General features: G+C 40.1%; 1 protein-coding gene across 5 annotated transcripts in view; it reads left to right on the top strand.

Annotated features, from left to right (window-relative positions):
- The window catches only part of KLF12 (KLF transcription factor 12), a 234160-nt gene extending 208807 nt beyond the window's left edge, over positions 1-25353 (top strand). For all 5 annotated transcript variants that reach the window (XM_071431074.1, XM_071431076.1, XM_071431078.1 and 2 more), the window contains 2 exons: positions 382-539; positions 16155-25353. In XM_071431074.1, the coding sequence (XP_071287175.1) occupies positions 382-539; positions 16155-16336 (340 nt within the window). In that variant the 3' untranslated portion in view covers positions 16337-25353. The remainder of the gene's footprint in view (positions 1-381; positions 540-16154) is intronic.
- The last annotated feature ends 852 nt before the right edge of the window (positions 25354-26205 follow it).

Below are 26205 nucleotides of genomic sequence, written 5' to 3' on the forward strand. Positions count from 1 at the left end.
TTTAAACTTGTCAAAGAGAAGTTATGGAAGCTATATATAAACTTGTTTAGAAAACAGTTCAGTGAGCTTGTACCTGGACACATGTCAAATAGAAATAGAGCTCAGATAAAGTCAGGCTGCTTCATTATTGGAGCAGTATTTCAAGTATCATGGTGGGGGTTTTTGGGCAAATAAGCACTTCTAAATCAAAACTTCAGTTATTTCATACTGCAGAATATGCTCTAGTTCAAGCACTAATTGTGTCAAAATGTTGAAAGGGAAATAGATAATTAATTTTTTTCGTCCCTTCTAGCACAGTCACTTCTGTTAGAGCTGATTTTTTGGGCCCAGGCTATACACCATGCTCTTGCTTCATTTTTTTGCTTCCGTTCTGTTTTTCAGTTCAATTTCACCGTTCAGTATTGAGAGCACAAGGCGTCAGAGGAGGTCTGAGTCTCCAGACTCCAGGAAGCGGCGCATCCATCGGTGCGACTTTGAGGGATGCAACAAAGTATACACAAAAAGCTCCCACCTGAAGGCTCACAGGAGAACGCACACAGGTGAGATTTGCTGGCACTGTGCACTGTGGTTAAGACAAGCAGGTGCCAGTTTAGGGCATAATGAGCTTGTCATCCTACACTAAGAGCCAAACGCCTGCACCTGAATAACAGAGATGTCTGTGAGTGCAGTGGCATTCTGGTGCAGATCAGGAGTGTTCTTTTGAGTGGAACTTCCCTGTCATCCCCTCTTGGCAGCACAAGACTGGTGGCAGCACCAACCAGACTCTTCTCAGGTAAAACTCAACAGAAAAGTGGCCTCTGGGGACATACTTGCTGTGCTTCAGCAAACACGGTGTGGTCATTGCTTGGGGCCAACCAGAGCTAGTCCACAGAAAACTCTCAAGAGCATATAGTGTGGTCATGAATCTTCAGCAACATTTTTTTCACTCTTTCTTTTGAAACTACTTGCTTTTACGGATGTAGCCTTTGGATGCCAAGAGCTCCTGAAATCCTTCAGTTCAATTCAAGGGTAAACTCAAGTCCTCAGTATGTCTTTCTGGAGGCTTTCAGAGGCACCTATCCCATACTGGAGAGGGAAGTCATCACTGTATGAGAATCAGTCTCACTAGATCCCTACAGCAGAGGTGCAAGAGAGATGCTTAGAGGAGCTGGGCCCCATTCAGGGGTGACCATACTTAACACTCACTCAATAGTGGTGTCCTTATTAACTTTATGGGCTGTTACTAATCTGTGTGACAGGCATGTAAGGGTAGCGGAAGTAGTGATGTGTAATAGTTGTAATTTTATTGTGGATAAACTTGGGAGCAGCAATTTGAAGCTGTCAAGAGCAAGTCTAAAAGGGGATTGATTGGATGGCTGGAAAGGCAGTGAAAAGAACACTCTGAGCCTCTGATGCTGATTTGCTTAAATCAGATTTATTGATCTCTGTGCTCTTAATGGACTTCAGCATTCCTGTAACTCCTTGGAGGAGAGATGGTGTTTATCCAGTGTATAGGACAATGTTGCTCTTTGCTGAGAATCTGCTGGTGCTTTCTGTGATCTGATGTACTCTAAAGAGTATGACATATTGTTTTAGAAAATTAAGTAAAGGCTTCTCCCTTTCAATTGAGGCTGCATCTCCATCACTTTTTCCAGTATGTCTTTTGGCTGGTAGGACTTCTGTTGAGAGGAGGATGGAACAAGGCTCCATCCTAATATTCCCTACTAAAACAATTTCTGTAAGGTATGAGTACCTTCCTTAAACAACAGAAATGTTCTGGTGATCTGGAAATTGCATTACATTTCCTTCCAGGCCAATTTTCTTGGTTTCTTCATATCTTCCCATTAAGACAAGCCTTCTGCTCTGTTGTTATTTGTCATGTTGATTCTTTGTCATCTTGATTCTTTTTCCGTCTTCCCTCTTCTTTCCCATCTTAAATGTGGTCTTTCATCGCTACTCTTCTAATATCTTTTATTTACCCTTACCCTGTCACCATTTTCTGTCATTTTTGTTTTACCTCTTTTATCCCAGTCTAACCCTACTCTGTCATTTTCCTTCCCCCTGCTGGATTTATGTGTTGTTTCTTTTCTTGCCTGTATCACCCTTTGAGCATTACACAGCTATAACAGATTCAATGACAGAGAGCCCAGCAGAGAAGAGCCATAGTGGGTTTGGTTTGAAACAAAAATACCATTTATCTGCTTACACCACGGGGAAGTCACTCTTCTTTATCCTGCCAGACTGGCGACCAGCCCAGGAGTATAAGCAATCATCATGTGAGTTACCAAACTAGATGTGGACAATCTCAGAGATGTCGCACCCAAGGCAGCCCAGAAACAGAGGAGGCTCTTTTCTGCTGTAACATTTTAAAACACTGATAATTACATTTGTTGGATGTCTGTAATTTGTCAGTGATCTCATGGGGCAGACTGGTGCTTGCAGGTAATGCACCCCGATCAGTGTTAGGTAATCAACACCACTGAATCTCAGGCTGTGCACGTAGGGTGCTCAGAAGTAGGCACTGAAGGCTTGAGAGGATGTAGGTAAATCCCAGTTTAAGCATATGTAGCTCTCCACCAGCACAAAAGGAGTTTGTCTGCCTGCTGTAATCGTAGGATCCATATCCCCAGCCGTGGTTCCCTGGCAGCTGGTGTCAAGGCTTTGCTATCTGTCTGGGATCTCTGGGTAGTCAGAGAAGAGGGATTGGCACCTCTGGGGCATGTTATTCCCTCTTCAGGTATACCCAGAGATTGGCTTGCAAAGGTGCTTCTCCTTCACTGCTGAGCACAGAGGAAGCCCGGATACCTTCCAGACTGTGAACTGACTGAAACGAATTCCCACGCCAACATACAACTGCCTGAACTGTTCTGTAGTCATGCTGGTAGCTGGTTTATTACTTCAGGGAAAAAGAAAAATAACATCGAATCCAAAACCTTCATTAAATAGTCAGCTGATAACTAACTGCTTTATAGTGACATTGCAGAAGGCTTGATGAAAGAAGTGTAGTCTAGAAAAAATGGTCAGTGCTGAATTTAGCCAGTGGATCCAGTGATAAAACCTGTGTCATGCTGTTAAAATTAAATGTGTTTTACAGGACACTTCAGAGGTCTTGATGAGAAGTTGGTATATTCAGACTTACATGTAGCTTTGGCCATGAGCATACTCATCTTGTACTTGGCCATGTACTAATCTCATCTTGCATTTTTTATCTTGGCCTTTACTTTTGCTTCAGGCAAAAGAAGTTAGTTATTCACGTATGACCCACAGTAATTAGTGCAGTTTTGGATAAGTATAAATGAAGTATGACAGCTATGCACGCAAGAGTGAGCAAGTTTCAGTAGGAAACTTTCTGAGAAAAGATCACAGAAACTCAGCATTGCATAATCTGTACCTTATTTTTTTTAGGCAGGCTGATCTTGCTGACAGTTGTTTACCTAAGCAGTATGTGCTTGAGAACTTTTTTTTTTTCATTTACTCGATGATCTTAAAGGTCTTTTTCAAACTACATTACTTTGTATGCATTATTCAGTGCAGAGACACTGAAACATTCACAGTAGTTTAGACTCAGGAGGAAAAACAATGTGGTGTTATGATAGGATGAACAGATTTGTTGGTTGGAAGGTATACTTCCTTTCATCCTAATGGAGACCAGAAACAAAACATTATAGATGGTAACAGTTGAATTTAATTCTCTTGGAGTAACTCCTAGGTTTTTTAAGTATGCTGACATCTAGCTCTTCAATACTTGCCACCAGTGTCCTCAAAACTTGGTTTGCTGGTGTGGGCATGGAGTCCACTGGGGGGCGGACTTGAATTATGTATTGTCTCTCCGACTGGGAAAGATGCAAGTGAAACCTCTGATAGATAGAGCATTGCATAAAGCACAAGCTCTGGTATTAAATTTCTCTTTCTAGTATCAGCTTCTTGTTTTTGTTTTGCCAGATCATCAAATAAAGCTATCAGGAGGTATCAGGTGTGATGGAGAGCCTTCAGGGCTCGCAGGCAATCTCGTAGCTCAGGTTTATCAACTCTTTCTGCAAGGAGAAACTGTGAGAAATTGGCTCACTGGACTTGCATTGAGCTAGTTTCTGCTTCAGTGAACTTAAAGAAAATTACTAATGTGTGGTTCCACAAAGGAATAATCTTTAAAAATGGGAAAACCAGCAGCCATGACTTGCATTCTTGGTTTGTGTTCATCTGTGTTGCACTTGGTACAGGTGCTGGTGCTGGCCCCAGGAATGGGGAGAATGTAAATGCTGTTTCCAAGGGGTGTGCACCTGTGCAGCCCTGGTGGGACCCACCTGCTTCACTTTGCTGCTTTTACTTTGAAGTTGGAGAAGAAAACAAGTCAGAATGCTGTTTTATGATCTGTAGTGGCTATTTCAGTCCTTTTGAACAGCACTGAAGTTGCTATTGACACTTCCAATAGGACATCTGAGTCCTACAGACTGAGTAATATTGGTTCTTTCCACTGTAAGAACGTCTAAACATCTGAAGTTGCTCATGGTTAAATCCAGTTCTAGTTCATCATGGCTACTCCCTTAGCACATGGAGAAGCCTAAGGAGTTTATACATTGTATGAATCATCCTGAAGAAGTCAACAAAGAAAGAAGATGCCTGCTTTGAGGTAATGTGGGACATAATTTTAGTGTCTGAAACACAAGAGATTTGTTCCCTGTCTCTCACTTCCACAGGATTTTCATTTACTGTAGTAGTAATCAGCATTCTGTATTTCTGTGCAACCTTATTTCAGTTGTTAGTTAAAAATTTGTGGTAGAACGTGACAGTGCGGCTTTGTGGGGTCAGCAGCTGCAAAAGCCCGGGACTTTCCAGGCAGCATGAAGTGGGAATGGATTTAATCCATGGGTGTAGGCACCATATATCCACAGGCATGGAGGAGTGGAGGAGGCCAGGGTCAGTAACCAGAGCAGTTTTGTGGGACTCAGATACTGGACTGCAACTGCTGCTCTTTGTCCTGCCCCAGCCAGCGCTGGTCTCTGTCACCCTTCTCAGTGCTGCTGCTGCAGTAGAGGGGCTGCTCTGTCAGGCTCTTGCAGGGCCAGGCTGAATAAAGCCCCCAGGCCAAGTGAATTGTTTTAGGGTTTGGTGCTTTGTCCTTGATCAACGCCTATATCATTCCTGAGAGATGAGAGCAAATACCTTTGCCACAGACGTAATGAAGCCTATTTGTCAGTGTCAAGGGGTCTTCAGCAGTCTTACATGGAGACAGTAAACATCTCAGAAGTACAGATTTGTACCTGAGAAAATGACAGCATTCCCTCCCCAAGATGTTCCTTTGTAGCTGTGTTGAGACACCACCCTAGAAGAGAGAGAACTAGTGAGTACATGGGTGTTTTATTTAGTCTGTGCTTTTTCAAACATTGCATTCCTCTCACTCACTGTTGCTCCATATATTATTTTAATATGAAAGGGCCCCTGTCATTAGTCTTTGTTCACATTTTCCTTTGAGAGCTTTCAGAGTGGACTTAAAAAGTCAGAGGCACCAAAAAAGCTATTTTTGTTCTGTAGGTTTTAAAACTCCATTCATTACCTGTTGTTTTCTTAAGGTCTGTTTAATGCCTTTTGCTGACTATAAGTTCCAGAGAGATATTTACAGATTTGTAATCCCTTCTTTATACAAATATTGGGAAGAAGCAACATTTTTTAAATAATCTGTCTGGATTTTACTTGAACTGTGTAGATTTTTGGTCTCTAACACATCTTTGTCACCTACCTGCCAGACTCACTCTTCAAAACCCCAGCTTTTCTTTCTCATGTCCTATGTTCTGCTTGTCCCTGAGCTCTTCCAGTACCATGAAAATCTATCAAGTGAAAAAACCTCCAAAAGCAGGTTCATGTGCTGTTTCAGAAACTGGGAATTTAAATAAACAAAGCCAATTTAAAAATTAATTTGCTTTAAGTAAAATAGGAGGGTCTGTTTGTGTTGGGTGATGATTTTATTTTGTAAGAAATACTTTCTTTTAGTGTTTAAAATTTACTGCCAGTTTCAATAAACAGTGGTGCTTTCCAATGTGAAAACTAGTATATTTCACAGAAGTTTTCCTTTCTATCCTTTCTTCTCTTTCTTCATGCAGTTTCTCTTTAGAAGATAAACTAATTATTTAATAAAGGAAACCTCAGCCTACTCTCATTGATGTGGCAGGCTTCACAATTCAGGACAGAAGTATATTTAAGAGCAGCTGTCTCCTGGTGCAAGGTGTCTCCTGGTGTAGCAGGGGTGTGAGGGCAGGCTCACCAGAGCCACCACAGCCTAGAAAGGTGATGCAGAAGTGGGAGCCTCTGGATGGAGTGAGATCATTGCCTGAGCCCAGCTAGTTACAGGCAGGTGTCCATACCAGAAGGAGCTTGTACATCCAGTTCTCTTCCAATAGCTGCTCTGTGGGAAGTTAAATGTTTTCGTTTCTGGCAGGTTTGCAAGCTCTGAATTCACCTTACACACAGGGAGTCATTCCTCTGCATTGTAGGTCTGATGCTGTGCCGATATGGAAGAGTGCCCGTGTGGTTATTCCAAGGCACTTTGATGGGAAAGCAAGTCTAATTGCCTCTGTGATTACTTGCAGTCTCAAGGTTATGAAAAATATTTTCAACAGTGCCCCTTGACTTTGTAAATATGGGGTGCATATGTGTTTTGTCTGTGTGTGGCACGAGGGAATAATGATAATTTCATTATGCAGAGTAAGATTTTTCTCTAAGCCAACCTTTCAGTACTTAATGCTCTACCTCCAAAGAACTGCAGTTCATCTGAGGTCTCTGGCGTGATTGTGGTCTACCATGTGTAGCCCTGAAGTGCCATGAAGACAAGAAAGATGTCTTTACTCCCACTGCTTCCAAAACATTTTCCCAGATGTTGCACCCAGACCTGGAGGAATAAATACACAGTACAGGGTTTCCAACTCTTGCAGCCCACTCAGTCCCCAGCAGAGGGAACAATAATTTGCTGCTGGTGATAACCCATGTTTTTTGGGAAGTGTGTCTGAAGTTGCTCGTGACCATCCTGTCCTTGTCAGGGCAACCTTGGATCAGAAACACGGTCTTTGAGAGTGCAGCCTGCTCAAAACTGCAAGTAAACCTCATAAAAGCTTTTTTAAAAATGTTTTGTTTGGGTTTTCTTCTTTCCTGCTTTTTTTTTTTGCGTGCATAAAAGCAAACAAAAGGTAGATCATGAAAATTAGTGTTTTCCCTCTTCAATTTTGCAAATAAGCAGTTAGAAACATGGGTAAATTCTAAAAAACTTCTTGTTTCATGGGAAAGTAAAAAGATTTGATGAAACCTGTGTAGGATGAGGAGTTATTTTCTACACTTCAGTGTTTTCTCCACATGGGATATGAAATAGTGATATTTCAGTCACATTAATGAGCTTTCCCCTTGCCCCTCTCCTGCATTTTTTCTTTCAGCTGATTTTTTTCTTAAGTGTTATATATATTTAATCTGATTTTTATTGTGATAAAAATTGGTATATTTTCTTTTGGAAGTTTAATTCCATTTCCAACTCACTTAAATGGGAGGTGAGGTTTTTTTAATGCTCTGTTTCTATACACAGCTCAGCACTGCAGTGCCCATCCTCTGCTTGAGCCTGATTTCTAGCACAGTGCAAACACCAAATAATCAGTTGTGCAAAACTGTAAGACCAAGCTCATCCCTTGGAGCCTTTTAGTTATTTTTTGGTTGGGATTTTCTTTATTATTTCTTTGAGCGGTTTCATTGTTGGTTTGGGGTTTTTTGGTTTTTTCAAGGAACAAAAGGAAGGTCTACGTTTCATACTAAGAAACATGAGTATTTCTCTTGATGAACATGGTGGAACAGTGCCAGGAGGAGTGACGGTACCAGCATTGAAGGTGGATGGGTAGGGAAGTGTGACTTGTTTGATGTTTCCCTTGCAGTAGTAGACCACAGTGAAGGAAAGTTGTTTTATTTGTGGAAGGCCAGACTAAAGCCCAAGCCTGCAGCACCCCAGTTAAAGAGAGTAAATGTAAATGTGCAGATCTGCTGGCACCCTCCATACACTTGGAAGTATGGATCTGTTGCATCACCTTTCCCAAATATTTTAGAGAGTGAAGGCTGCTATAAGAAGTAAAACCTCAGTTTTTTCCCACAGCACTAGAAATTCAATAGTCTCATGTATTTGCTATGGCTGTTGTGGAGAAGAAAACTCCATGTCATCTTTCACTACAAATACATCTATAATAGATACCTGTTATCTGTTAAGTGTATATGTATATGCACTTAAGATACACTTAAACTTACATATACACACCACATCATACAGGAAACAAATTTCAGGAAGGTTAATAAAATTATATTTTTCATGAACTGTTGGGATTTGGTCTGGCTCCTGCATTCAAGTGTACAGGAAGAGGCCTTTTACATTTCCAAATGTTTTACATTTTCTATTTTTACAGGAGTCAAAATTTATCATACTGCATCAGCAGCGCCCTTGGCAATGTATTGTAACTAATCCTTGTCCCCAAGCATTAATTCATTCATATGTCACACAGTGCTTAGGAGGGCCCATTCTGGGGCAAAGTCTCTGCAGAAGCCCCAAAAAGAGAAGATATGGAATTTGCTTGGATTCCCCCTCTTTCTCATTTTTCTGTGCATGTGGTTACAGAACAGACCAGAGACTGATAGAATGGGTTTGCCTTCTTAAATTACAGCGAATTGAATTTTGTGTTTTAGTCCCAAAGGCTTTTTTGCTGGGATTTGTATTTAAATAGCATCAGACTGGGGCAGCTGTATACCTAGAGTGACAGTGAGACAACAGTAGTGGAAGGAAAGAAGCAGGGTTGCCAAACTTGGGACTGATCTTGCAGGGGGAGTGAGAAGAAGGGCCAGGATGGCGAACAGAACCAAAGCTCATCAGTGCAGTGAAATGAAAATGTGTTTGTGTGTTTTGATGTGAGAAAAGGACTCCTACCTGAATTATCAAAAGTGGATGGTTGTAAATTAAGTGGAGTTTGTAAATGGTGAGTTCAAGGGCTGCCAAAGTGTAATGAAGTTCTGTCTCTTCTTCTAGAGTGGAGATTGTCACTGTATATTTGAACTGAAGAAATTGTTTTGTTCCTGGTTTCCACGTGAAGAAACCATGTCCCTGTCCTTTGCCTAAGTCAGACTGAGAACAAGAAATAAAAACCTGAACTTCAAGACGTGTCCCAGGCAGCACAGTATGTTCCTGTTCTGCTCGTAGAAATTGTTTTGCCAGACTTGCTCAACTGATACGAAACTAATCTCTTCCTGGAAAGATATTTTATTTGCATATTTTGACAATACTGAAACATAAAAGTCAAATTGCCTATGTTCACCAAAGAGAGAGAGTGAATTAGTGACTGCATTAAGTAAATAACTGAATTAGGTTTTTGCATCAAAATGATTGAAAATATTTCAAAGTTTTAAAGGGTTTAAGCTAAGTTCTAACACTTTCATTACAGAAAGTAAGGTGTTTCCTAATGTATAAGTCATAGCCTTGCTGTTCACTCTCAGCAGTTTTGGGAAGGCTGACACTCACTGGTTTGGCTTTCCTACCTGCAGAATGGACTTGATATTTGTTACACAGTACTACTGTGGAAAGAGACTTTTATGAGGGATTATATTTTCGAAAAATCTTTATAAGGCACTTGAAAGTTGTAAAGTGCTTGATAAGTGCTCTATTTTTTCATTAAAAAATTATACTAATAAAAATATCACATAAAATGTAAGAATTGTCATTTTTCCCTTTCCCCATGTCTGAAAGCTAAGCTCCCCTCTTCCTCTGGGAGTGCCTGAGGATGTTCATTATCAGATGGTGTTTTGCTGTTAAAAGATTCTTTTCTGCCTGAAATTTCTTATTTTTAGTAGAAATGCAAAATCTAATTAGCCATCATTTGTGGTTTTCAGTGTATGATTTCTTCTCCTAGCATCCTGTCAGTGTGGGTGCACTTAGGACTGTCCTGTATGCTTCAGAACAATTCTGGTGTTTATATGGGAGCTGAAAACAGCTGACATAAATACTGCACATTACATATATTGCATAACATCCTGTAGGAGAAATCAGACCAGGAATCACCAGGAGATGTCCTCAACCCTGCAAAACTGCAGATCTGTTCACTTTGACTAGAAAATGTAGCATATCAGACATGGGCAGAGGCATGCTTGTTGGCTTATTTATTTTCTTCCAATTTGTTTTGGGCTCAATCCTTACAACCTCACTCTGTTTTTGTGTGGGGAATACTTCTCCAAAATAATGACAGTAGAAACTTGGGGCATAAATATTTATATAGCAGAACTGGGCATGTTCCACCTATTAAACGGTGCAAATTTCACTAAAAACCCATTGTATTTTGTGAATGGGGTTAGCGGTCATCTTCTCCATGCCCCCATCCTCCCTGTCTGGAATTACTACACAAACCTATACATCAGGTTTTGTTTCCATATGCTTTCTAACTTTGTCCTTCGCAGGGTGATGTAATATTAACATAGAAAAAATCTGACTAGATTGCTAAACCTTTACCCCTGAACAGTCCCCTATGTTTATTTCCTCGTTGTCTCTTATTTGGAATAAAAGTGTTAGCAACATTTCAAAATGCTGAGTGCCACTGCAGGAAGGAGCTGCAGAGAAGTGACATAATAACTCAAGAGTCACTGTGACAATTCCATGTGCAGAAAAAATGGATAGATAGGGGTATCTGAAGAGGACATTAATAAGAAGGGACATGGCACTTATCTGTAATACCAGAAAGAGAGGGGAGTTGATGCCAGAGGAAGAGAACTGTTTACAGCTTGAGCACTGGGATATTTTCTGTCATGGTAGTAGGCAGTGTTACCTCATGGTTGCCAAGAGCCTGCTAAACTGCTGGATAAATGAAACTTAAATAATACATAAATGAAGGGAACTGCAAATGGGCAGAGGGAGTACATGGGGCATCTGCAGTTGCAGTAAATAAGATTCCTTGCCTAAGGAATGAATATAAGCCCAGCTCTGTTTCCTGGAGTTCCAGAACAGTTTCCCTGCTGGCAGAATAACCCATAACTATTTACATGGTGGTTTTGTGGTGTCTGTCTTTGAAATATCTGGTCTGGCATCAAATACTGTTGATACCGGCTAGTTGATGGGCAGAGGATAACTGCTGAGGAACATCCTACGTGGGAAATTCTGCATGGCACAAAACAGACCCTGGTTCTGTTGTCTACTACATGGCATGTCTTGGGCTGGTACCTACACAGAGTTTTTTTAATAAGGAATATGTGAATGTCATCAGGTTATAAAGTAAAAGTTCAAGAGATTTATTTGCTTGACTGAATGGTCTTCCAGATGTCAGGGTACATGAATAAAGATATGGGAAGAAAGATGTTGGGCTGTGTGAAGGGTGGAAAATTTTGAAGTGGCTGAACAGTGGTCATTATTCAGCATTATTAATTCAATACATGAAGAGTTTTGGAGGATTTAATGAGCAGCAGTTGTAACCATGTTCCTAAGTGCCTAAGTGAGAGGAGTCATGGTAGGTTAAGAAAAATAATATGGTAAAAGTAATTAAACTAATTTGATTTGTCGCATCTGGACTACAAAAGGCGTGGTTTTGGAGGGCTCTTAGAAATAGATGTTGTGTTAATAGAAGATTGAGAAATGACTATTCCCATTTGGAGCATTGACTCATCCCTTCAAAACTTGGTAATTAACTCCCCCAAATAATAGAAAATACTCATTTTCTACAGAGGGCTGTCTAGAAATACTTTTTTATGCTCCAGGGTCCTGCTTGTTCTATGTAAATGGCTGTTGTGGTATCCTGTTCACTATCCATGTATTGCAGGACAAAGCTGCAGAATGGTATCAGAATTTCTCTGGTTTGGGATATTTTTGTCAGGTTTCAGGACAAAACAATAGAGCTCACAAAGGCACATGCAAAACTAGAGGGTCAGCAAATGTTCACAGCTTCAGGAATCTGTTTTTAGATTGATAGGTTCTTTAAAACTTCACAGATTCAGAATGTTGAACTAACAGGATTTTATCTTCTTCCAGTTTTCTTTTTCTCCTCTTCCTAATTGCCACATGTTTTTAGTCTCTTTTTGCAGCTCTTCTTGCTTCCAGTTTCCCAAAACTGTCTGTTGTTTTGACTTCTTCATTCCTGTGTTTCCACCACCCCGGCAAAACTCACACAGCCTGCCTTTGCTCCTTAAAGCTGAATGAGAATTTGAGCGTCTGGGTGCACGAGGAGTCAAAATGTGCCCATACTTTAAGCCCAAGAGTTTCTTAAACACTTAAACTCAAGTGTTCGCACGGAGACAGAAGTGTCTGAGTCAGAATGGTTGAGTGTTTGATTTCAACTCCACTGCAATCCAGTCTGGAAATGCAGATAGATAGATAGATAGAGATATATATATGCACTGCAGTTAAGTTCTTCCAGTTCTGTCCACCTTCTCACACACTGCTCTCTGGGTTGCCCTGCTGAGGCCCAGCTCCTCTCTGTTGCTTGCACTGAGGATTTCAGCCATGAGTGCTCAAGCTCTCATCAGGCAAAGCTGGTGTGGGATAGCTGACACCAACTTCTCAGCTTGTGGCAATTCTGCTCCTGCTGGTCATTTCTCCATCATTTGAACTCTTGGGTCTTCTGGTTTTGACAAACCCAGTGGTTAGTCTTCATGTCAGGGATGACACCAAACAAAAGGTTAAGAGTTAGCATATGAAGGAATTTTTTTTCTAGCACTTGAGCATGCACAGATAATGTAGCTGTTTTAAGAGAAAAGCAGTAGTACTGTTCCTTCCCTAAAAATTAGACTTGTGTAAAATGTTGATAAACCTTAATGAACAGTCATCTTTCACAGTTGTCTTTACAGCGGCCTTTTCAAGGAGCTTGTGAGTGAATATCTTCACAGTAACACTACTTTGGCTGTTTTTTTCTTTCTTACACTAAATATATATATTTAATTGAAAACAAAAAGAGATTCTCTTAGGTTGAGCTTGTAAGAGTGATTCTCCCTCAGTGGAGTAAATACCTTGCCAAGGAATGTTGTCAGTCCTGTCTCTTTCACATAACTTCATGAGGGCTGGGTAGGCAGGACTCACTGAGGAGGGAGGCTGGAAGCAACGTGTGGGAACTCCAGCTGAGTGATCTGCACTCATATCCTTCTGTCACCTGACTTTCATTTCTTACCTAAAATGGTATTGTTTTAATGGATGAACTTAAAAAACCTCTTTCTGGTATTTCTTGTGCAAACCATCATTTTCTGCATTGAGTTCTCTGTTTTCTGCTGAGGAAAGGAAGATCTAGAATTCTGTATAACAAGGGCAAAGATTTCATGGATATCTTTAATATCGTTATTAGTGATCTGGACAAAAGGATCAAGTCCACCCTTAGTAAGTTTGCAGATGACACCAATTTGGGAAGTGTTGATCTGCTGGAGGATGGGAAAGCTCTGCAGAGGAATCTGGACAGGCTGGATCAATGGGCTGAGGACAATTTTGTGAGAGTCAACAAGACCGAGTGCTGGATCCTGCACTTGGGTCACAACATCCCCAGGCAGCACTACAGGCTGGGGAAAGGGCTGGAAAGCTGCCCATCAGAAAAGGATCTGGGGATGCTGATCAACAGCTGCTGAGAAGGCCAGTCGTAGAAATGATGCCTCCTTGCATCTCTTCAAAAGTCAATAAATGCTTTGCAGAGAGCCCTTGGTTTCAAAAGAAAATTACCAAGTAAGGCCAATCCTGGCCTGTGTCAGCAAGAGTGTGGCCAGCAGGGCCAGGGCAGTGATTGTGCCCCTGCACTTGACACTGGTGAGGCCACACCTTGAATCCTGTGTTGAATTTTGTCTTTCTCACTAAAAGAAGGACATTGAGCTGCTGGAGTGTGTCCAGAGAAGGACAGTGGAGCTGGTGAAAGGTGTGGACACAAGTCTTACGAGGAATGGCTGAGAGAAGTAGGGTTCCTCAGGCTGGAGAAAGAGAGGGTCAGGAGAACCTTTTTGCTTTCTACAAATACCGGAAAGGAAGTTGTTGCAAGGTGTGGGTCAGTCTTTTCTCCCAGATAATAAGTGATAGGACAAAAGGAAGTGGCCTCCAGTTACACCAAGGTTGTACCAAGGTAGGTTTAGATTGGATATTAGGAAAAAATTCCTCACCCTGGTTGTCCAATGAAGTAGTTGAGTCTCCATCCCTGAAGATGTTTAGAATTTCAGATGCTTGTAAGTAAGAATCCAGAGCCTAAGAAATATTTGTTGTCTGAAAGTGTCTGTGGCCAAAGAAGCCAACTGAGGTGGTTTCTGGTGAACAAGAGTTTAAGTGTGTTGAGGGATGGGCAGGACAAGCACTGCACTTGGGAAACGTTGATGTGTTGTGATGGGAGCCTTGGAATCAACCTGCCAAGTTGGATGAGGGTACTGCTATATTTGTACAGTGCTCTGCACCAACTGTTTATGGCAAGAATATCTATGTAAGACAGTTTGGTGGCAAATTTGAGTGCATTTTGTAGGATTGTGTCATTGGCAAGAGTGTGCATCCCACCATCTGCCATGTAGCTTGTGCCTGCCTGTCCAGCTCGCAGCAGCTGTTGGATTTGAGGTGCCCAGCACTGTGGCCACCCAGTGGCAATGAGCACTGTTTGGTGCTCTGTGCTTGGTTGGAGAGAACAAAATTATCTAGGCTGAGCTGCTGCTGGTGCAACTACAGGTTGTGGTCAGAGCCCTGATTGCTGGGTTCTCCTCACAGCAACTGTTTCCCACCCCCATCTGACATCAAAACTGCAGCACAGCCCAGATGGTGCACAGAAGGTACCAACCCAAGGAGCTCAAATGTTGCTGACAACCTCGCTGACATGTCATGCTGATGTCTGTACAGCACTCAGTTTCCTAACAGAGGCCATTTCAGCTGGATTTTTCAGGGCTGTTTGAACTTTGTGATGATACTCTTACTTGGGAATTTTCTTTTGAAACCAAGGGCTCTCTGCAAAGCATTTATTGACTTTTGTAGAGACGCAAGGAGGGAGGTTCTGCCTATGAAAAGGCAAGTGTTGCGTCAGTGGTTCATATAATTGAAATAATTCCTTGCAAGCTGCTCATGATTCATATGAGATAATAAATAACTGAAGAATGATTCTGCCTAACAAAGGAAACAGTTGTTGCAGAGATGCCCTTTTGTTGTCCAGGTTGTGATTAGCTGGTTTCAGAAGGGGAAGTAAAATTTTAGACACACAAAAGGAAGATAAATACAGACCTCACACAGTTTCCTTTCCTCAGTTTTGGTTTATGCTGAACTATGGGATCAAGGTAACTGCCGAGAGCATTTCTATAGACACTGAAGGTGAGTAATAGAAGTCACAAAGAAGTATAGCCTAAAAACATGGCTAGAATGGGATTTTAAACAGTTTTTGCTTTATGCAAGCACAAAATCCAGTTTGGCTGTATTAATCTTCTCCTCTGACATGATACAACATCATTCTTACCCTTAAATATAAAGCAAGATGGTTGGATTTTCCAAAAATCTACATTAGCCCAAGTCTGAGCTCACTGAAGTAAATAGGTATTTATGAACAGTGTTGTGCAAGTTCCATGGCTAAGTACATTTAAAAATTGTACACATATTATGCAAAATTTTTTTTACTAAGCAACTGCAGTAAATAAAGAGGAGGTTTTGCAGACTGAATTTTTATGTTTCATTGGGAAATTGTAGTTGATTTTTACCAGCTTACTAAGAAATGTCCCAGAATGCTGTTTACACAAATGATCAAAAACCTTCATAAACATCATAGAATAATGTGAAGTCTGTGTCAGCCCATGGTAAATTGCAGAAATATCAGGTAATGTGGTCATTTGGGGAGAAAGTGTAGCCTGACAGAATGAGAGTTGCAAACTTGTATGGTAAATATGAGAATTACACAGCCCTCTTCTCATATTTACCATACAAGGGTGATGTTAATACTCACATCACCCCTGCAAGGTAGGATCTATATTATTGCCTTAATCCTGTTGATTTTCTTAGTCACGTGAATGCCACGGGAATGATAAATGTCAAGGCTCTTTTCCTTATATTCAGCAGATCCAGTACCTCATAATTGTGTAATTTGGCCTAAAGCAACCCCTAGGCAGTGCGTGTTCATGGGAGGCATGCAGAGGGGATTGTGGGGATTAATGGCAACAAGGGGAAAGTCACAACCTGTTTTTCCCCCTTCCCCTCTTTCTTTTGTTTCTCCCAGGAGAAAAACCCTACAAATGTACCTGGGAAGGCTGCACCTGGAAGTTTGCTCGATCCGATGAACTGACGAGGCATTACCGCAAGCACACGGGAGTGAAGCCATTCAAGTGTGCAGACTGTGACCGCAGCTTCTCCCGCTCGGATCACTTGGCGCTCCACCGCCGCAGGCACATGCTGGTTTGAGAAATGCTACCTGTTCCAGCTGAGTTTAAGAGCTGGGTCTCTTAACTACCCACAGTGAATTCAGCAGGGCTGAATCCCCCTCTACAGTGTTAACAGGCAGGGCTTTCCCTGATGTCTGTAACGAAAAATAATAACAGAAATTCAAAAAAAGCAGGAAAAGAAGTGCCACTCTTCTCCTCGCCATCTGAAGTTAACTCTGTCTGCCCCTCAGCATGGCTACCCCCTGAAAGTGTCATCACAATCACCTGGGAAATAGCAGCCGAGATGCTACAGGAATGGGCATTATTTTACATGCTGCATCCTTTGACAAAAAATGTTTATAGCTTGTATGTTTTCTCAGCTGCCAGACATTTTGTTCCTGAAAAATCACTGCTGGTTGGAGTATAGATACCATGAACTGATGATGATGATGACGATGATGATAGTGATGATGATGATGATGATGAGAGAAGACCGCTAGATCTGTATGATGCCATCTTTTCCCCTTGTTTTCAATACCATCTGGCCGGTGTCTGCACCGGAGCCGTGCTACAGACAAGCTGCGTGTGAGTAGGCAAGAGGATTCTGCTGGAGAGGTCCCGCTGCCGGAGCTGGAGGTTTGCTTGATCAGACTTTTGCAATAATGATGGTGGCATTTTAATATCATACCACAACTTGTCATTATGCCCCAGAGGACACCAGCCATTTAACTTTTTTCTTTTATGTTTTTTTTTCCTTCTTTTCTTTCGTCGTCGTCGTTGTTGAAGTCTGTAAAATAAGCAAAGGGCAGCAGCATCTCTGCTGAAATACCATATTAAGTATCTGTATTTTACCATGGAATTATTTAGATCCATTTTCTGATTTGTATAGAAAGAGACCACCTAAAAACAACTACCCTATTCTCAGTGTGCTGTTTTCTTTCATGCAGGTATGCTCTTCCCCACAACCATTATTTGAACCCAAGGAAATAGTCAAATCTTGTACTTGCTGGTACCAAGGTTAGTGGTATAGCCATTCCTGAGATGGAATTGAATGTATCATCAAAACAAAACAGAGAAGAAACGGCTGCATCTCTTGCAGAGAAAAAGCAATAATTAATAAAATGGCTCTTGTGACAATAATTTACTCCACACCAACAGAAGTGGGGGGTATGCAGAAACAGCATGTAAGATTTAAGCATTTAAATTAATCTTTTTGTTGGTTTCACTGACCTGCTAGGCGCCACAATTAAGTACTTTTATTTCCTTTAACATAATGCTTGTGTCTGGAAAGCAGGAAAGATAAAGGAAAGAGTTGATTGTTGAGGAGGTAGTGGATGAACTGTAAGTAGGACAGAGAAATATGCAGTTGTGCTCTGCAAGACATTAGAGTTCTCCCTGGAAGTTAGGGAATAACAAGATTTTGCCAGCTGTCTAGTATGATCTAAATGGACCTCTGTATGGGTACCAGTGGCTGCCTCTGCTTGGATTCTCAATCCAAGCCTTTTCAGATTAAATAAAAGGAAATTCTTGATCATTCCCATACAGCCCTGTAATTGCAAACCAATTTGTATTAATTGAATTATGTAGGAAAGAGAGAAATTCTTAGTCATCAGTTATTCATGCAAACAGAATAGTGTTTTTCTGCTTTCTTTCCTCAGAAGGATCTGCCTATTCAGCTAAATTTGACAAAGGGGAGGCTTGGCAATATTTTCTAAGTGTTGAGATTTTCATAGCTTAGAGATGAAAGATGTAAACATAAAGGTCTTTTGCAATGCATTTAATGATGAATATTTATTCCAGGAATTCCAGATTAAATTTGTAATGCCACTTGTTTGTTTTTAAATGTTTGACCATCTCAGTTAATACCAGATTCCTGAAGGAAATGTAGTAATGTTGGGATTCTGGAATCAAGGTAATCTTTAAGAAAAAACAACACAGAGTACCCATACAGATACAAAAACAATTACAGTTAATTGAGGATCAATATGACTGGGATTATACTTTATAACAGCATTCACAAGATCCAGAGTTTGATTGTCTTTAAATATCCTTAATATTCCCCAGTATGGATAGTTTATCAGCTCTCTGAAAGAACTTACAAAAATCTCAGGCTTCCCACTGCCCAGTCATCAGTAGAGAAACTCAACACAAATTATTCACAGCTGTTGTGGGAAAAATGCCTCTGTCAATTCCCATTGACCATGTTGGTGATCTACTTCCACCAAATTTGAAGACATTCTAGACTCCATTTCCAAATCAGGGACAGAGCAGGGCTTCTGGATAGACCATGAGGCATTGCAGGGCAGCAGAACTGTGTCTTTACGAGCAGCATTGCTAGTGTTGATTTAAAAAACTGGTTGTCAAAGTATTGTATGTGAGGTGCTTCATGGATTATGTCTGAGGTCTGGATTTTGTGTACTTCAATATCATCCCCTTAAATGCATCTCTCATTGTTGACATTTAGGGAAAGTCAGGTCAGATAGAACTCCATTGATAAAATTCTTTTCTTGCTCAAGAATATTTTACCAACTAATTATTTGAATAGCAGTAATTCAGTTGAAGAACCAATGGCATACAGAATTCCTTTCAGGATCTGTGGGTGGGGGTTTTTTTCTCTCATAGAAAATTAAGTTTGCTTGAGCAGAAGCTCCTGCTGGGCATTCTGTTAGCATACAGAAGGATGTGATGTTACTCTCAAACATCAGTTGCAGGGTGCAACTGGGAGAGATCAGTGCTCCTTTTTGGGCTTCCCCTGTTGTCAGTGAAGACAGAGAAAAACTACAAGAGAGCTGGAGAGGCCTTTAATTTTAGTGTTCAGCTTTGAAATGCCCTGTGGAAGAGCATGTGTATAACAGACCCTGGAGAGACTCATCTCCCAAGGCCGAGGTTGGTTTGTGTGAATCCCTGGCTTTTCAGCTGGTTGCCTATTACAATAGGAATTGGAAACACTGGAACAGAAAGAGGGTCTGGTTTTATTCAAAGAACCCCAAAATGATAGAGGGCTAAAGCAGCAGTAATGCTGAGGGACACAGACACAGAGTGGGGCAATGGTAGGAGAATGAAGCCAAAAGGTAAAGGAGCGTGTGCTACATTTTGTTATTTCCCAGGCAGGAAGTACATCCTCAGCCTTTCAGCACATGTGCAAGGGCTTCTCATGCTGCTGTTACCTGTAGATGAATTGCACAACCAGCAGTAGTCCACCACTGGGTTTCAGATACACAGTATGGTTCTTGATAAGGTTCTCATTCATACCAGCACCTGCAGGCTTTGATTCCAGTTACTCCATGGAGTTGTTTTCTGGGTTTTGTCCCCTTAGAAGTATTTTAAGAGAAGTTACTCAGGAGGGTGGGGGTATTTGAATGTAGAGCTGATGTCCTCCAAATCCTCAGTGTGTCTTTGCCTTTATTGGCTCTGGTTCAGACCTGCCAAGTTTCTGTGCTTGTGCAAAGACCATGGGCAATTGCTCTGGGGTAGTTTCCTCAAAAGTCCTGGTACCCACCACAGGACTGTGACATTTCATGGCTGTGGCGAAGGCTTACATCATGTCTAGCATGCAGAAATACCAGAACTCATCCTGACACAATCCACTAGGACCATCTTAATTGAGCAGTTGGGATACACAAACATACAGTGTCCAGTTCCTTCAGAAAGACAAGAGATTTCAGTCCACCATGCCATCACATTGCATGTTACAGCTTGCAAGGGAAATTATGCCATGAAGTGTCAGATTTCATGTATTTTCAAAAGTTCTAAATGGATTTGTCAGGAGCCAGCATTTTAGGAAAAAGTAATGAGCAAACAGCTTTGATACTAAACTTTTAAAAATTTTAATTGTGTCATTTTTTGAGCACCCCTTATATTCAGCACTGTAAAATTGGCTCATTGCAACAGCAGTTTTTACTTGGGGATGAAGATGCAGTATTCCTTATTCTCATGCTTGCATAATTAATTAAATAGATTTAGACTGACTTGTATATATGATTATTTGCTGGAGTAATGTATAACAAAATTAACAGTGTTGAAAATTACATCAGTGATGTTGATGTTCGGGTAAACTTGCAGTGCAGAGCATGGACAAATAGCTGGACAGCCTTTCTCCCCTTTAATAATGAGAATAGCAGTGATCATAAGCCTCTTTTTCCATTAGCCACATTGAAAATGTATTCTAGTTGCCATTTATAAATTTAAATTCTGGTAATAAATGCTGTTTAATGTAAAAAAAAAAAATCTCTTTCCCCTTTATTGAAGGTGGATACTTCAAAATCAGAGTAGGTGTGACTGACAATATCCCACTTACTCTTTAGCTTGAATTTGAGTTTGGAAAGGTCATGGTGTGAAACTGTGTCTTCCACAGCAGTCGAGTCTTAAGATCGTTCAGTAAATCCATGCTACTCCCACATGCTCATGCTTACATTCATGCATATGATCCCCAGAACTTCCAAGTGTCTCTACCCATATGCAGGTAATACAAGTTTATTTAAAATTAAAATTTAGGAAAAAAACCAAAACAAAACAGAACAGAAAAGGAAGAATTTTAAGTAAACACTGTTACAGAAAATACTACCTTAAGTAACCAGCTCATGTTATTGTGTTATGCCTTTCCCTGTGATACGTGACTGGAGAATTGCACAAAGAAATTGTTGTATTTTCAGTTTTGCTATAGTGTAGCAGTTGCTATGTAATGTATGCTTATGAAGTAATGCCCACTGGAACATTGAAAAGGCTTATATTCTCCTCAATAAATCAGGTTTTGGCATAAAAATGTAACTGTAAGGATACTGCATCTTTAGAAATCAAAGTAACTTGAAAGTATTTTACTATACTTGTAACAGTTAAAATATTCTGTAATACATGTGATAATGGAAAAGAATTTTCAAACTCAAGTTTTACGTGGGGTGTTAAATAGCTGAAATGAAATACATTTTTAAACAATCCTTACCTCCAGTTTTCATCGGAAGACTGTTAGGATAATGCCTTGCAAAGCTAAAACACAAGACTCAAAAAGTAAATTGTTCTGTTTTATCAGAGTGTATTTTCTCTGCAAAATGGAGTGGCCACTTCTTTGCTGTTTTGCAGATGGTGTGTGATATAGCAAAGTTATACTGAGTCCTTCCGTGTCAATAAGTCAATGCTCAATGTCTTTGACTGAATAAAGGAAAAAAACACTTAAACAAAATGAAAACCATATGAAAGGTTTGTCGGTTTGTGATTTCTTTTTTCCTTCTGGCATTTTACAATGAACTGCAGATACAGGAATGGCAAACACTCATATGATTTTATTTCTTCTTGTATTTCCCCAACTGCAGTGCATCCTGATTAAAGGTTGCAGAGCTGAAATAGGCAGCTGCTTTTTGCTGATTCCAGGGGAGTTTAGTCTTCTAGGTGCAGTAACATGTCAAGAATATCCATTGTAGCAGGACAGTTCTGACATTTAAAATACTCATACACTTCAGTGAGATAGCCTGAAATCTATTTTAGAGGTGAAACAGAAACTGAAAGTGCCTGTAATTAGAACTGATGGGATGTTCCTATACTTTTACACAGCAATAACTTAATGGGATTCTGTTAACAGTAAGGTGAGAATGAAATTTTACTTGGAGAACAATAATGCAGCACAGAAACAAACACAAAGTGCCATTTGTATGTTCACATGTTGAGATACTGTGTTAGAAGTTTTAGTTATTTTCTCAGATAACATCTGTCATATATTTGTAAGAAGAAAATAAATCTTAGTTTACAAATGACTCGTAGCTGTACCGATTCTCAGTAGGTGTGATTGGAAGTTGTTGTCAGAGCAGTGTTTTAGGGGATTTCTTCCCAATTTATGTTGGATATGCCCATGTATCCAGGGTATTCTCTAGTGAAGTAATCCAAAACCAGCAATAAGCCCAATGGAGCTTTTTTTTTAGGGAATATGAAAGAACAGGGATTCTCTTGAAAAATCCTCTGCATTGAACTCTGGAAACACAAGAGTTCACCTTATGTCTCCTTTCTCTTCATCATGTAATGCTCATAGTATTTAATATCATCTTGGTTGACTTCATGAGTGGACAAAATATATCACTTCGCTTTCTTTTGGGGACAATTGAGTGAAAAATTAGGGACTGTCTGTCTAGAGACTATTTGAATAGCAAACAAGAAGTCGATATTTCTAAAATGAAGTATGGAGATTTTTATATTGAGTGGCCTAAACATTTGCATCCGTAGACTAATTGATCTTACCAGAAAATGGCCAGCTGTGACTCTTGCACTCTTATTTTTTTCTCAGTTTTTTTGTAAATATTAACTACTGCTAATGGATTCTTAAAATAGCAGTGTAACGCCAGCCCTCATGCTTCTTCTATTTTTAAAAATTAATTTATTGGAAATCAAAATGTAACTGGTTGTCCTGATGCCTTTGCCCAGGAAGATTGCTTTCCATCCTCTGAATTTGTACCTGTCATTTATCCAGGCATAATTTTGTATTTGAGAAATCCTGCATTTTGTTTAGACTTCTGCTGCCATCAGTGGGTACTGCTGGAGTCTCACTGAGGCTCATACACAGATGAACGTGCAGGTCCAAAACCAGTCCCCCACCCAAAAAGAAGGTGCACATGGACACACATGTAACAATTAGGTATTCATGCACAAGTTAATTACATGACAAGGTTGCTCATTCAGTAACAAATTTAAATGTTAACCACTGGCAGAAATAATCCCATCAGAACATGCTTATACTTACTCTGTTGTCCTGAGCTTATCTCCAGATATTAAGCCCATAAAAGAAAACAACTCATGCTGGGGATTTCAGGGGAACATCAGGGAATGTGTTGTCAGAAGGAGAAAGGAATCTACTTTCTTACCCAGTACCTGAGCCCTTCTTGGAGAGGAGTGTTCTGTTCTTTGTTCTGGAGCAACAGCAACTACAAGAGGGCACCCTTAGAAAGCTGCCATCTTGGAAGGCTTGGCTGATTCCACCCTGCATGTGTTAGTTCTTCGGTAGGAAAGGGCGCCCTATCTTCACCATCCCAAAATGAGACAGGTTTTTTTCCCCTTCATTCTAAAAAGCAAACTCTGAGTAAGAGTTCTTCTTTCTTTGGTTTGTTTTTTTAGTCTGTTTTGTTTTGATTTTACTTTTTTGGGGCTTTTTTATTTTATTTGGGTTTGGGGTTTTTTGGGTTTTGTTTGGTTTTTGGGTTTTTTTGTTGGTTTTTTTTGGGTTTGGTTTTTTTTTTTTTTTTTTGCTTTGCAAGCATTATTTTATAGCAGCTCTTGTTCCCTGACTTTGAATTATGAAATAATTACCCTTGTGCTAACTTTTACATTATTCAATACAGAGTTTTTCAGTCCTCCAGAGAAACAAAACTGGGCATGTGAATTTTAGCTATTACAAAAACAAGAATACAAAAAATTACTTGAGATCCTATTGTCCATATAAATGAACTGCAACATCTTTCCCAATTCAGAGTCAGAAGTTTCAGTTAGCGAAGGTGCTCTCAGAAGCAAAGGAAGAGGTGGTTCACACATTGGCTCACTAAACCTTGCTCTGTGCTGTGACCTCAGCATATAAAAACATGAATTCAGTGTCTGATATGGGACCACAGGCGATGGCTTTGATTGATTGTCATAAGCATCAACCATGAAATACACAAATAGGTTCAGATACCACTTTTCTCCCTCTCCCTGCCTTTCTAGGTATAAAAGAGCTTTGGAAAGACAGCTTGAGCCAAATCTTCATGGCTGAACCAATACTTACCACGATTCAGAGCCGTTGTTGTCATTTCTGGTTTCAGACTTTTTCACTGCCGCATTCCCATGTTAAAAAAACCCGCATGGTTTATTTCTCTTCTGATTGTCCTATACATGGCTTCCTTGGTAATGTAAGTTCTTCACTGAACACCTACACAATATGCTCTCTTGACCTTCTGTCTGTCCTTACAAAGTTGTATTTCCCATTTGCACATTTGTAGAATATACACAGAGATAGTAATGAATTACTTAAGTTTCATGTACCATCAGCCTTAAGACCTTCAACCCACACACAGGCACATGCATTTCATACACACATCAAGGGAAAGAGAGATTTGGACACTGCTATCAACATGTGGGGTCAAAAATACCATTAAATCAGAAAGTTCTTTCAGCTGTGTTCAGGAAAAAACAATACTGAAAAATATCATTCTTGGCCAAGTTACTTATGGACGAAGCAAATTCCCCCATGGTGTTATTTGAATGAAAACCTAAGGATGGGATTGTATTTGGCCCCAAATTGTTCCTTCTAATTAGGTCATTACTGTTGTACGCACCAATGAGTGTTTATTTGATCCTCCTGTGTAAAAATACAAAAACATCCCGTAGTTTACCAAGCGATTCATTTGGGACTGAAAGCTTCACAGCAATGGAATTAGTGTGTACAGCACCTCAGTCTTTTTCCTAGATAAGATGGAAAAGGGAGGGCCATTATCAGTAACCCCATAGAGATAGTAGTGTCAATAGAGCTCCTACATTTAAAAGGAATAAAAATACCAGTGCTAGCAGGCAAACATATTAGTTTTTTAGACTTTCTTTTGCCTTCTTTTCAAAAGCTTTTAAATACAAAAATTACTTTTCTTCAAAACTTAAAGTAAACTTCTGAAGATCTAATTTCCCAATAGTTTCCTCTGCATTTATATACTATGTAGTGTTTAGGCAATGCCTATGTTATAAGTTTATTAATATTATGTAAGTGTTGTTCTTGTATTTATGTATAGTGTATGTATTGTAAATATACTCAGAGCTTTTTTTCCTCTTACTGTAAAAAGGTGATTTTTGCCCTATGATAATGTAAAGGGAGTCCCCTAATGAAATTCTGTCAGAGGATGATTATTCCACTCTATTCTCAAAGATTTAAATGAACAAGTGTTATCGTTTTAAATGGTGTCTCAGACATATTTTGTTGGTGCATTGCTTTTCTGTATTCAACTTTCCTATGAATTGAGCTGTGAATTGAAATAGAGTTTAAACCTTTAAATGTATGCATTTGTACAATTATCTGAATGGAGGCATGAAGGTTAAATAAAGCATTTTGTATGGAACAAACCCCTAATTATTACTGTGGATGACTCAAAGCTTCTGGAATACCTAGATACTAACTTTTTAAAATTAAATCTTTGTTTTCTATAAACATATAGTGATTTTTTAATGGAATGATTGCTTAAGAAATGGATTTTACTTGCGTTTCTGATTTTTTAAAAGCCGCCATAGAGAGTAGACATTCTTTCTCCTTTCACAGAATTTGTGCATCTGTGGCAAAGCTGGAACAAATAAAATAGCACTCAGCAGTATAAACAAAAATGTCCTGGGATGATATAAAAATATTTTGCATTACTATATAATCTGAATACCCCAAGTACTTTGAAAGGGGAGCTGTGTACTTCTGCCCCTCTCCTTTCCCTGTTTGTGGGGAGGCTGGTGCAGTTGAAGTGCAGCATGTGTAAGGTACTGGTGCAGCCAGGAGAGGGTTTGTCCACTGTGTGCCCCTGAAGTGAAGGAACAGCTGCTGGAGGAGGGCAGCGCCACACTGGAAATGGCAAGCTTATACCTGGTTGAAGAGAGTTGGTATTTGCAATTGCTCCTAGGGACACTCTGAGGTCTGTGGGCTTGTCCCTTGTGTCTGGCCCTTCCATAAAAAAGCTTCCTTTATGTTTGAGCCAGCCTAGGGCAACTGGATGTAAAGTCAGAGGCTTGGAGCCACACAGGACCCTTATTGGTGAAATTTCTCCTTAAAATTAATTTTCCCCTTCCCCTGAATTCCCATCAGCTTACTTTTAACCAATATGATCATTTATCTACTAAAAGCCACAGTGTTACATGGTTACAGGCAGAGAAACAAGTAAATAAAGTGATTTGGAGACCTTTGAGCCTTATGAAAAGATGTTTCTCAACCAAGTC

The sequence above is a fragment of the Agelaius tricolor genome, unplaced genomic scaffold (assembly GCF_023055355.1).
Source record: "Agelaius tricolor isolate 1412-34295 unplaced genomic scaffold, bAgeTri1.0.p SCAF_7, whole genome shotgun sequence".
In the NCBI taxonomy this organism is placed as follows: Eukaryota; Metazoa; Chordata; class Aves; order Passeriformes; family Icteridae; genus Agelaius; species Agelaius tricolor.